We start from the raw sequence: 13,202 nt of genomic DNA on the forward strand, positions 1-13,202 counted from the left end.
CTGAGTGAGTGCTTTTAGTGCTAGTAGCCACCAAGCTTTGAAATGTGCATCACTGTTAGGCCCACTTCCTGAAAACAGATTTATTTTAAGGAAAAAATGTATCAGTAAACTCTTAGCATACAGAATTTTTATTTCATCTGCCCCTGGGGCAAGAATGGCAATCCCTAGGCAGAATTCCTTCAACAAATATTAGTGGGCATCTTCTGTGTGCAGGGATTGGGCAGAGAGGAGTAGGACATGGTCACTGTTCTCAGCACAGAACCAAGGACTGAGAATCCTTCCCCAAAGAGGAGGGCCCCTGACACCTTGGCAGGGGACAAATGAAGGGAGATGGGGTGGCCCTTTTGATTCCAGAACCCACTTAGCTGATTATCTGGGAATCCTCGAGAGGGTTGGAACAGTTCCTGACCAGGGCAGGGTACAGCTCAGTTCTATCCTGTCCCTAAGCTCTGATCTCCTGGTCCCTTTTGTTGTTCTGTCCAGCCAAAGGTAAAGAAGCCCCCTGGCCACCTTGGGCTGAGATTACTTCCCCAGGTCACATCAGCACCCCCCAGAAGTCAAAGGACCTTGTGAGCAAACCAGGGTACCCAAGCCCCCAGACTGCAGTCATAGTTCCTGCCCCAGGGGCTGTGCTTAAGACAGGGGCTTACCGCAGGGCCCTGAGCCCACCGAGATGGGGCCTGCTCCCATTGGGGCTGTGGCAGGCTGGAGTGTGGTGGCTACTCTGCTCGCACAGCTGGGCCAGGGCTAAAGGCACATAGTCCCTGCCTCCTTAGAAACTCACAGCCCAACCTCCCATTACCCCCACATTTGCAAGCACTCTGGGAATGCGGCAGGGCCCCCTCCCTCCCTGGTGCTATCCCTGCACCTGCGAGGTCTCTGTCACACACCACCGTCCTGAGAAGCCCGGAGAATTGAGCAGAAGAGCTTCAGCATCCAAAACTCCACCACCCTGAAAGCCGCCAAAGCAGAACGTTTGGGTGAACGGGGACCCCTTCTAGGGCCGGCCTGTTGGTGCTGCCGGGCGCTCCCTGTCCACTCGGCTGACAAAAAGCCTTAGGACGTTACCCAGTTCCCGAGATTTCCGGTCAGAGATGGCAGACTCAGCTCGGGGCTGGGGAGCAGAGGCTACCAGGCTCGCCCGGCTTTTTGGAAAAGTCGGTCAGTGGGGTCCAAGGACCTAGGTAGTAGACGCAGGGAGCCGACGCCCGCACTCCAAAAGGGCGCCTCTTGGACGCGGAGGCTGGCATCGTGAAGTGCAGGGAGTTCTGGAAGTGCTTCGGCCTCGACAGTCCCCGCATGGACCCCTCCGGCTCCTCTGAGTTTCTAAGGGCCATAGAAGCCCTTCTCCACCACCGCCCTCAACAACCCTCGCGGATTGGGTTACCGCCTGCCCGAGCCAGCACGCATGGAGCGCGCCGCTCACGCGCTCCTTGATCAGCGGCGGCCCCGCCCTTCGCCCTCCTTGGCCCGCCCCTTTCACCCTCCGGGGCGGGACTAAGCTCAGCTTCCGCCGGAAGTTTGACGTCCAGCCGAAAATCAAGCCCTGGAGCTGGGGGTTCTGGGTTCTGCGGCTGCCACATCCAGGCGCAGCTCTACCCTTGTCTCCGGCGCCCCAACTTAGGTTTTTCACACCCACACCTTACGAGGTCCTAGACCTCACGCCATCTCCCACAGTCTAATTCCATCTGCAAATTAGCGCAGAACCTGAAGCCAGAAAAGGAACCTATTTCTGGCCTCACTTCCCACACTGTCCTGCGCGTCCGCCCGGGCCCCCACCGTCCGGACCATGGCCCAGAAGCCGAAGGTGGACCCCCACGTCGGGCGGCTGGGCTATCTGCAGGCGCTGGTCACGGAATTCCAGGAGACGAAGAGCCAAGGTGAGAGTGACAGGGTTAACGGCAGGGGTCGGGCCGCGACCACCGCCCCGGACCGGGCTCCAGTGTCGCTTTTCCGCTACAGACGCCAAGGAGCAAGTACTGGCCAACCTCGCCAACTTCGCCTATGATCCCGGCAACTACCAGTATCTGCGGCAGCTGCAGGTCCTTGATTTATTCCTCGATTCGCTGTCAGAGGAGAATGAAACCCTGGTGGAGTTTGCTATTGGTAAGGATGGGGCCCCCAGATGCATGCTGGGCTGTGGTGAGATAAATAAATTAGAAGTGTCTTTGGGAAAGAGATCTCCTAGGCACTCAACTGCGAAAGCAGACCTTCGCAATGTCTGTGCCACCCCCGCGTTTCACACACTGTCCAGGTCACAGCCAGCTTGAGTCGGGTCTGGAACTCACAGCCGGGACTCCCTCCGGCTTACAGATGAGATCATACCTAAGGGATTGAAGCCACTTGAAGGGGGAAAAAAACTTAAGAGTGCTCTTTTTAAACATCTTTATTTTAATGTTTCAATAGCCAGAGAAGTAGAGGTGACTGGGAAGAGCTTACAGCTCTGTAGTTTTTATGGGCTAAGACCTGTGGAATTATTCACTGCGCAGATACTTACGGGACATGCACCGTGTGATCAAGATACTGTTACAAATGAGGGACAGGTGGCAAACATAGTTGGAGAAAGGTTTTTGCCCTCAAGGAACTTATATTCAGATGGTAAGCAAACAAAAAATGGAGGCTCTAAGGGAATGAACAGGGGTGATAAGATAGAGCAATAGGGAGGTGGGGACTACTGTTTTCACCGTCATGGGAAGGCATTCCTGGCAGAGGTAAAGCATGGGCACAATTGTGGTGAGTGAAGTAGGGTAACAAAGTGAGGTTAGAGAAATCAACAGCACAGAATTTACGGGGGCTTAGATCTAGGCCCTGGGAGAGTTTGGAATGTATTCTGAGAGCAAACAAAAGCTCTTTTTTCAGCATGAATATTTTTTTTAAAATAACGTTTCTCGACACAGTGGAAGAAATCTTATCTACAGAGGGAAAGAACCCTTTAATAATTATTCCATTATCATCTAATACCCAGTTATGCAAATTTCTCAAGTAATGTCCCAAAATAACTTTTTTCGGTTGGTTTGTATTAACCAAGATCCATGCATTTAAACTCGTTATGTTCCTTAGATCTCAATCTCGCTCTCTTTTTAAGTAAACTTTGTATTTTAGAGCAGTTTTAGAAAAATTGCAAAGATAATAGAGTTGCCATGTGTTACACCCAGTTTCTCTATTGTTAACATCTTCCATTATTATGGTACATTTGTTACAATTGACAAGCCAGTATTAATACATTATTATTAACTAAAGTCCATATTTTATTCAATTTCCTTGTTTTTTCCTAATTCCTTTTACTGTTCTAGGATCCTCTCCAAGATACTACATTAGAGTTAGTTGTCATGTTTCCATAGGCTCCTTTGGACTGAGCCAGTTTCTTAGCTGTTCCCTTTTTTTTTTAGCTGTTGCCTTTTTATGATGACCTTGACAGTCTTAGGGAGTACTGGTCACATATTTTGTAGTTGAGATTTGTCTGACGCTTTTTGCATAAGACTGGGCTATTGGTTTTGGGTAGGATGACCACAGAAGGAAAGTGACATTTTGAATTCCATCGTACTGAGGGTACTACCGTCAACACGACTTATCACTGTTGATGATGACCTTGATCACCTGGCTTGAGGTGGTGGTTGTCAGGTTTTTCCACTGTAAAGTTACTTCCAAGCCCCCTTTTCCATATTGTGCTCTTCGGAAGGGAGTCACTATATAAATTATCTTGTATCTTCCTTAATCATTCATAGACTCTGTTTTCATAAACACCAATTGTTAAAGGATCCGGACCCGTTCTACAGAATAGCTTACCTTCTGGACTGGCTGATTGCCTCTTCCTGGTGTCATTTAGTTTGTTCCTCTATCCTCTTTATTTCCTGAGTCCTAGAAATTACTTTGAAAGCCTTGAGAGAATCAAGTAACACTTTTTTTCCCCCCTGAATACGTCATAGTAAGTGGGTTGAAATTTTTGAAAGACCATCCAGGTTTGCCCCTAATGTTTATGGTAATCAGGGCCAAAGTGCAAATGGTGCACCCTTTTTCTTGCCATGGCAGGGCTCACATCCACGTATGCAGACATCCTGACTCTGTTCACACCCCACCAACACCTGCCCATGACCCCTCCTTGGACTTAGGAGTGAACAGTGGAGTTCATACCTGGAAATCAAGATCCAGGAAAGAGGCCCATGAGGCTGTGGGAGCAGGTTCAGGGAGAAGGGAGGTGGCCTTTGGCTGGGCTCCTTGGATTCTTCAACCTGTGGAGTGGGCCAGAGTGCAGCCCTCTAATGTTGGGTCAGAGCTAGGAGCCCTGGTCACCCAGGTCTAAGAGTGGTGCTAGCTCATGTCTCTGCCTCTCTCAAAGATTTGTATCCTAAACACATATTCTAAAAAATTGGTCACTTTAATGTTTTCTCCGGTATAAGTCCTCCATCCTCTCTGTTACTCTGCTTCACAGCTTCTGCCATCTTAATGAGGACGGTGGCCCCTGCAGAAGCTTGTGGCTAAACCTCCACCTAGGGTGACAGAGTTCCTCCGCCTCAAGGTTTTGACTCTGAAGAAAACTTGTCTGAAAAGAGCAGTCACGCAGGAACAGCTTTTACAGGGCCAGGAAGCAGGTTTCCCAGAGCAGGAGCACCCGGTTCCTGGCCCACTGAGCTGGGAGCTGTTTGGGGAGACCTGGGCCTGGCCTGGGCTCTTGCTGGCCTGGGCAGCTTCTCAGAGTGAGTGACCACGCTCTGGACCTGGAGTCCACAATCCCTGCTTCTCCACTTCTTACCCAGTTCTTGTGGAGGAGTCCTGTCCCTTCTCTGAGCCTCATTTTGTCACCTGTGCTTCGCCTGCCTCACAGGACTGTGTCCGGAGCCTAAGTGTGTGCATGTGTCTATGTCTGTGTGAAGGCACACTGTCCGGAATTATTGTATCATTATCACCAGTATTACTGTTCGCAGCCACTTTTTACTCCTCATTTTTTTCTTTGTCCTCCTCCCCACCAGAGCAAGGTCCCCAGTCCCAAGAGCAGTAGTTCTCTCAGCATTGAATTCTGCCATGGGATCCTCTTCAGATTAAATTTCTCTTGTATTGATTGTGCATAACTTCAAAGGAGCATCCCAGGGGTATGTAGAGGTGTATTTTGTTACTCCTGTCATTTCCTTTTCTCTTAATGTCTCTTGTGCTAAATGGGAAACACTGTCAGTGCTTATTCTGTTGCTGGCAGGCCCTGTGCTGCACTTTGTAACTTAGAGTCTTTCATCCCTGGTGGCAGGCCTGAGATTGTGGTCTCCATCAGGTCAGAGCCCCAGCCTGGCTTATCTCTGTTATGTCCCGAATGCTCAGGCCTTTTGGTTTGGGGAAGAGGATGGCAGGGGATGGAAGAGCTCCAAAGGTACAGAGTCCTGGCCACAACTTGGTGCTGCAGCCCTTAGTGGGGCTGGTTCTGGAGTAACTGGCAGAGAGGAGAGCTAGGTTAGATTGCCCTTGGGCACGGCTCACAGAACCAAAATCCATGTCTGTTTGTTGACAAGGAACATAATGAGTTTGGTAAGAGCTGGGCTTGGCATCAGGCAGGCTTAGTTTCAAGTCCTTGCTCCCCCACTTAGCTCTGGGTGTGTGATTTCCCTTCTCCCCTAATCAGGTGGGGCAGTATCAGTTCCTGCCACATGGAGCTGTTGAGAGAATTAAATAAGATAAAAAGCAGCTGCAGGTTCCCCAGGCCTCCACCCAAGAACCTGTATCTGGGGCCCCTTTGAGGATAAACAGAGATGAGATGGGGTGGAATAACATTCTATCAAGGAATCATATCTGCTTGAGGGGTTCTTTCCTTCTGGAAAAGCATCACTGAAAAGGTATATGAAAGTCAACCCTTGGCTGCCCAGTGAGTGTCCAGGTAACATCAGGTGAAGTGAGCTTGGCTGTGATGTGTGCACATACCTTCAGCCTCCCAACTACAGAACTGATGCTTTTGTCCTTAGTAGGACTTGTGATAATAGCGCTGTGGAGCACTGTCTTCCTGTGCTGTCACCTTTTACCCTGAGACTGCACTTAAAGTAGGTGTGCTCATAGTATCTATTTTCTATGAGGAATCTGAGGCTTAGGAAGGGCCAGTGGGTTGGTCAAAGGTTGAAAGACCTAAACCAAGGCTGTCAAATTCTAGAAGCTGCTCTTTTGACCACTTTCCTGTCCTGAAAGGAGTTCTTAATTCCTCGGGTTATGCACTGGTTAATGCAGGCCAGGGTCAGAATGCAGACTTCCTGCCATCTGTCCTTGCAACCCACCCCAAGTGCAGGCATTTTCCATGGTGGTTCTGATGCGTTCATCTGTGAGGTAAGACCTCTTGTCAAGCGGCTCTGCCTCCTCTCTGAGGGCAGAAAGCCTGGTCTTCCTCAGCTTTGGTTTGGCTGCAGTTATTCCTGTCAGTTGTGGCAGCAGGCCTGAAAGCTGTGGCAGTCACTCGCCAGTGGAGAATTGGCATCCTGGGTCACTGTCTATTGGGGGGGTCACCCTTTGTGACCCCTCAGGCACCCTGGTCAGTATAGCTGCAGCTCTAAGAAGAATCTGGTTACAGCAGTTGCAGTAACATGCAGTGCTTTTCAAATCTCAGACCTTCCCCTTTCATGGTGTTTTCTTTTGTAGATTTGCCCATTTAGAACAAATTTAGAACTATTTTGTTTCCCCTTTGGTTGTGGTCCTGGCTTCTTTTTCTCCCCTCAGGGTCAAGGGCTGTGGTTTGGGAGCTGTTAGGATAAAAGCTGCCTTTCCAGGATGCCTCTCACATGGGCACTGTGCCTGCTGTTCACCAGCACATGCCCACCGTTTTCCAGCACTGCCTGCAGGATCTCTGAGTGTGTCACCAGATGCAAGGCAGGTAGTACTAAGCTCCTTTTACACAGAGGAAACAACACCTCGGTGAGTTGGGGCTGTTGCCTGAGGTTCCCACTGTTAGCGATCCCTGAAGCCAGGAGTTTACTCATTCTTCCTGGATCCAAATTCCGTGCCCAGGGGACCCAGCCGGCAGAGCCAGGGCTTAGGCTCCCGCAAGTCTTTTTCCCTTGTTCTGTGTTTCCACCACACTTTGCCACCTGCACAGTCTCCGAGAGGCGGTTCTGGTGGGAAGTCATCCCTGCTACAACTGGCAGTGCTCATGGCCTGGAGCCACATTTGATGGGGAGCGTCTAAGAGGAACTGCCCCCTGGAGATGGCTCTGTCCAGCCAGAGCTGCCCTTGTTTGAGATGGGGAAGGGAAGTGGGTTAATTTGGGGGAACCAGGTATAAAGCAAGGTCCCATTAAATACATGAACGAGTAAAAGAATTCAGATGTTGTGCCCAAAATGAAAACTCTGGCAGCCTTTGGCATTAATTTGAAAGTGTTTGTCCAAAGCACACTGGTTGACTCTTAGTTCTCCTATATGTTGTGGGTACCTATAGCTGCACCTTCCCAGGTGCTGTATGGAGATATAAAGGAACCAAGAGAGAATTCTAGGCTCCTGTGAAAACTGGTTGATTCCTAGGGTTTCACAGAATACTTCGGCAGTTTTGTTACTTAAAACAGGATTCAAGTGAGTGGCCTCCCAGAATTCAGGTTAAATCGCTTTCCTGTTCTTTATCCTGCAATACATGTAGTTGCCACCAGATGGCGGTGGCGCTCAGATTAAGACTGGTAGATTAATCCTCAGCGGCCTCTCTTTGGAAACCAGTATTTAGTAAAATTGAAGACAGGCACACCCATGACCCAGCAGTTACGTTCAAAGGGCTGCGGCACTTGCACATCCAGACACATATGCAAAAATGTCACTAGCAGCGTTGTCTAACAATCCCAAGCTGGAAACAGTTAACACTAGAATGGATACCGACACTGGGATAGTCATACTACTCAGCAAGGTGCGTAAACGGTCTACAGCAATGTGCCGTAAGCTTACAAACACTGTTAAGTAAATGATGCTGTGCACCAAAACTTACAATATTATGGAAATTATACTTGTTTTAAAAGATCATTAAAATTTAAAAAATAAAACACCAATGCGAGACGTAATAATACACACAATGTGAGTCCATTTCTATAAAACCAAAACAGACAGAACTGAATTATAGTATTTAGGGATGATGTGTAGTAAAATTATTTATTAGAGATTTAAAATGTCCTGCTTATTAATTTAAAGTTATTTTATTGAATTATTGCAAGTCAGGAAGGTGTTGTCCTCTGAGAGGAGGAGAGAATTGGATCAGGAAGGGACGAGCAGAGGCTTTTGGATTCCTGGCAGTGTTTTAGTTCTTAACCTCAGTGCTGGTTACGTGGGCATTTGCTTTCTTGTTGTTAACCTCTCCCTGTATGTATCAACCCTTTTCTGTATGTGTGAGCTGCAGTATGGTCCTGAGCTAGCCTCGGACTGTTTTAAACAAGTGCATGCTTGGTCCACATCTGTAAGGCCAGGGGGAGCCTTAATCAGTTTATTTCATTATCTCGCCCATTTTACTGAGGAAGAAACCAAGGGTTAGAGGTTGAATGCTGCTCTGGACACCTACGTTCTCAATAGCAGTGCTGGGATTCCAACTAGATTTGCCTGTCACAGAGCCTTTGCGCCATCCTCCATACCCTGGGGCTCCCCTGCACTTCCTCTCACTGACCAGTTAGGCTTCTGGTGTCATACATCTTTCTGCTTGGAAAGAAGGTGACAGCGAGATTCTCATCCTGCCTCTTCCTTCCACACTAGCTCGCCTGGACCAGGGCAGCCCCCACCATCCCTCTGTGACTTGCAGAGACCAGGTCTGTCCATTTCCTCTTAGTTCTTGGCACAAGCAAGGTGTGCATTTATGTGTATGTGTGTATTAGTAATTTATGTGAATATGTGATTGATTAATGTGATACAGAATTCAAAAGGATATGAGGGGATGGCAACTCCCTTTGTAGCCTCTTTTGGAGGCAACCATTGTTACTAGTTTCTTGTTTATCATCCCAGAGATACTCTTTTGTTTGGCCACCATGTTTTAAATTGCAGCATGATCAACACCGTGAAATGCCCATATCCTGTGTCAGTTTGATGCATTTTTAAATTCATTAAGGTGTATGTACATCTATGTAACCAGTTAAATCAAGATACAGAATGTCTCCATCTCCCTCGTCCCAGATGGGGCCCTGGTGCCTGTTCCCTGTCAGTCAGCCCTTCCCCTCCTCCACCCTGGGCTAGTCGGGACTATAACCACTATCCCCAGAGGTTAGTTTTGCCTATGCTTGAAGTTCATGTAAATGGAGTCATATAGAATGTACTCATCTTGTTTCTTTCATTCAACATAATGTTTCTGAGGTTCATCCAAACTGTTACAGTATCATTAGTTCATGTCTTCTTATGAATATGCCACATATTCATATACACAAATATGTGTATATTTTTATGTATACTTTTTTGCATGTTCTACACATGTGGTAATATACTCTAAATTCTGTTGTTTTTTTTTAACTTAGTATCTTATCTTAGCATGCCTGCTGCAACATACACTTTTCTCCCGTAAAGGGCTGTCCCTTTCTTTGTAAATGCTGCATGATCCCCATGGCATGGAGGGGACTGCTGTTAGCCAGCCCCTTAGAGAGGGACATGAGGTTGTTTCCATTTTGCTCTTATGAGCAGTGCCGCAGTGGATAACCTTATTTGTGTATTATTTTTCACTGGTGGCAGTATACCAGTAGGGTAAATTTCTAGAGGTGAAATATAGATCAGAAGTACGAAAAGCCATGATATTTTTTCTTTGGTTTAATTTGATGTTTTTTATTATATGAAACATTCATCAGTTTAAGTCAAAACTATATTACAAGGTCTTTTCAGAGAAGTCTCACTTCTATTCCTGTCACTTCCACCCTGTTTCCCCTCAGAAACCAGCAAATGTGAACATATGCATTATATATGCTGTGCTCCCCCACTTCTTACACATAATGGTAACTTTCTCTATATACTGTTCTGTCTCTCAAACTTGAAATTTCAGAAAGAATCATTTTCAAGATACTAAAGTAAAACCCAAGAACAAATAGTCCCAGTTGAAGGTTTTGACCTGGGATGGGCTGCTCTCTCCAAGCTTGCCCTGCCCGGCACCAGGCTAAACACTTGTCAGCATGACCTCATTAATCCATGGGACAATCCTTAGAACTGCCTGTCCCTCCCAGCACCAGTGTCCTACTTGCTGTGTGATCTGAGGTGACCTACCTGACCTTTCTCAGCCTCCAGTTTTGTCAGACTGCACTTGGGCTTTTCTCTTTTGCCTCTCCCCAAGGGTATCTGTAGTTCCCTGCATCTAGAAGGGCCCTGCTTTTTACCTCTTGTTCACTTTCTGCCTGTCTTGTCTGGTTTGTATAAGACATGTTCATCAGCCAGTCAGAACTTGTTCTCTTTTGTTTGGCCACCATGTTTTAAATTGCAGCATGATCAGCATACCGTGAAATGCCCATATCCTAAGTGTCAGTTTGATGCATTTTTAAATTCATTAAGGTATATGTACATCTATGTAACCAGTTAAATCAAGATACAGAATGTCTCCATCTCCCTTGTCCCAAATGGGGCCCTCGTGCCTGCTCCCTGTCAGTCAGCCCTTCCCCTCCTCCACCCTGGGCTAGTCAGGACTATAACCACTATCCCCAGAGGTTAGTTTTGCCTATGCTTGAACTTCATATAAATGGAGTCATATAGAATGTACTCATCTTGTTTCTTTCACTCGACATAATGTTTCTGAGGTTCATTCAAACTGTTACAGTGTCATTAGTTCATGTCTTCTTAGGAATATGCCACAGTTTGTTCATCCATTCACCTGTTGATGGAGACTTGAGCTGTTTCTAGTTTGGAGCCTTTATGAATAAAGCTGTTGTGACTGTTTTTATATAAGTCTTCTTATATATATACATATATACTTACTTTTCTCAGATCAATTTGGGTAGGATTAGAGCTGCTGAGTCATAGGGTATGACTTTATTAGAAGCTGCCAAGTATTTTCCAAAATGATTATGCCATGTTACACTCCTCACCACCAGCGTAGGAGAGTTCTAGTAGCTCCTCTCCCCACCAGCAGTTAATGCTACCATCTTTTTTGTTTTAGCCATGATGGTGGGTGTGTTGCGGCATCTTATTGTGGTTTTAATTTTCATTTCTCTTTTATTGTGTTGTTCATCTTTGATTGATGTGCAGGATTTTTTTTTATATCCTGGATATGAGTCCTCTATGAGATACATATTCTGTGAATATTTTTTTCTCTTTTCCTTTTTATCTTTTTAATGGTGTCATTTGGTGAATTGTTCTCTCTGAGTAAAAATCAGCTTTAAAAAAGGAATATCTTTTTCTTCGTTACAAAAATAACATCTTATCAAGGAGGGAAACTTGGAAAATAAAGAAAATAAAAATGACCCATTATCCTACTACACAAACAGTCATTGTTAATGTTGTGGTGTGTTTCCAGCTTGCCTTTTTTTTAAAATATATCTATTCATTTAACAGTCATTTGTTGAGCATCTACTCTATGCGAGGGTAAGGCTACGGAATGAGACAAGACAGAGTCCCCATTCTCATGGAATCTGTAGCTTAGTGGGGCAACAGCCAAGAAAACATGTTGACAAAAAACTCTTAGGTACGAAGAAAAGCAATGAAGAAGATGAAGGGAACTTTTTTTTCTCCTTAGCATCTTCTTTGAAAACATGATTTTTAAGAACTATGTAATTTTCTATCACACAGATGTAGCGTGCTCTTATTTAACCAACTTTCTGTTGGGCATTACTTCAGAACTTGCGGGTTGTGTGTCTCCCTTTTCCTATGGCCCTCTTAGTTCTTCCGGGCAAGTTCACGGGTGGACTCGGGGTGGGGGGGGCAGCTCAAAGCATCCGTGTCCCTGGCTTCTCGCGGCTCCTCTGGCTCCCCCTGGCTGCCTTGGGTGCTCGCACTCTGCCTCGTCGCGCCCTGAAGCCCTCTCTTTACAGGTCTTCTCTCCTCTTTTCACCTCTGAGGGTCGCTGCCAGCCAGGCAGAGGGCTTCAAGGATTCCCTGCCGTTGGCACCCAGGCAGCTGGTGAGGCAGACATGTGATCCGCCCTTGGAGGCTTCCCAGGCCCGCACACCGGGAGCAGGTGTGGCCAGCTGTCTGGAGGCCTCCTGCCCCCGTGCTCCAGCAGGTGCTATCTGGTTATCCCCTGGCCTGGGTGACAGAGTCCCACCCAGGCACACCTGGGTGTGATGATGACTCACTAGCCGGAGAGTGACTCAGCTTCATCTTATCACACTTAGAGCAGAGATAAATCCCAGCGCCCACCCCCACTGAGTGCACAGTGTGCGTTGGAAGCTGGTTCAGTGCCCTCTGCCCAGAAGACATCGTGCAGACAGATGCGCCTGAGAGGCCAGAGGCCTGCGGGAGCGTTTACACGTGTTCCGGCCCCTGGCTGAGCCTGGCGTCTTCCCGCGGCAGAACTCCTCGTGGCTTCTAGAGAGGTGCTCTTCTTCGTGGGAGCAGCAAAGGACTCCTCGTCTGCTGGGACTCTGGGCAAGTTGCTCAGCAGCCTCAGCTGCTTCCACTAAAATGGAGGTGATAGGAACACTGTGAGGTTCGGTCACGTGTCCAGTGAGTATCCACAATTCCAGGCGCCTGGGATACGGAGGCACTCTAGAGAGCACGGCCCCGTCCTGCCTAATGGTGCCCAGTAACAGGGCTGTCTACAGGATGACCCCAGGGTGTGCTGCGGGTTCCACGGGGGCGGTGAACTGGCAGGGGAGGCTTCTGAGTGTCCCATACGGAGCGGCCTCTCCTTCAGAGTGCCTTGTCTCCCTCCTTGTGACGCCAGGAGCGCCGCTTCGCCCCCTCCCTCCCAGATGTGCTCCGTGATCCCAGAACTGAAGTCCAAGGTGGGCAGGACCTCAGGGCGCTGCCCTCTCCAGCCCTTCAGCCCTCTGCCGTTCAGCCCTTTTCCCCTGCTCACTGCCTTACTATCCTTCCAACAAATACCTGTGGGGCATCTCTTGAGCTAAGGCTCCCAGAACGTGGTGGGAATAAGACAGCTGCTGAGGGCTTGGTCTCTGGCCAGGTACCAGGTACCTTCTAGTGTGGCCCTGCGGGTGTGAGCGCGAAAAGTCCGGGAAGATTTCTCAGAGTTGTAAGCATATGAAGTAAATGCAACGGCGGTGGGAGTGCCCTGGACGTGGCGGGAAGCGGCTGGTGGGATACCCCAGGGAAGCCTCACCGGCAAGCGAGCAGTGACGTGCTAGCTGGCAGCAAGAG

At 48.0% G+C, this 13,202-nt stretch overlaps 1 protein-coding gene across 5 annotated transcripts in view; it reads left to right on the forward strand.

Annotated features, from left to right (window-relative positions):
* The window catches only part of ARMC7 (armadillo repeat containing 7), a 26,007-nt gene continuing 12,805 nt past the window's right edge, over positions 1-13,202 (forward strand). For 2 of the 5 annotated variants that reach the window (XM_036900150.2, XM_036900152.2), the window contains exons 1-2: positions 1-1,880; positions 1,963-2,106. In XM_036900150.2, the coding sequence (XP_036756045.1) occupies positions 1,790-1,880; positions 1,963-2,106 (235 nt within the window). In that variant the 5' untranslated portion in view covers positions 1-1,789. Of the gene's footprint in view, positions 1,881-1,962; positions 2,107-2,489; positions 2,599-4,967; positions 5,088-13,202 lie in introns of all 5 variants that reach the window. The other 3 variants (XM_036900153.2, XM_036900154.2, XM_036900157.2) reach the window with 3 other exon arrangements.

The sequence above is a fragment of the Manis pentadactyla genome, chromosome 4 (assembly GCF_030020395.1).
Source record: "Manis pentadactyla isolate mManPen7 chromosome 4, mManPen7.hap1, whole genome shotgun sequence".
Taxonomy (NCBI): Eukaryota; Metazoa; Chordata; class Mammalia; order Pholidota; family Manidae; genus Manis; species Manis pentadactyla.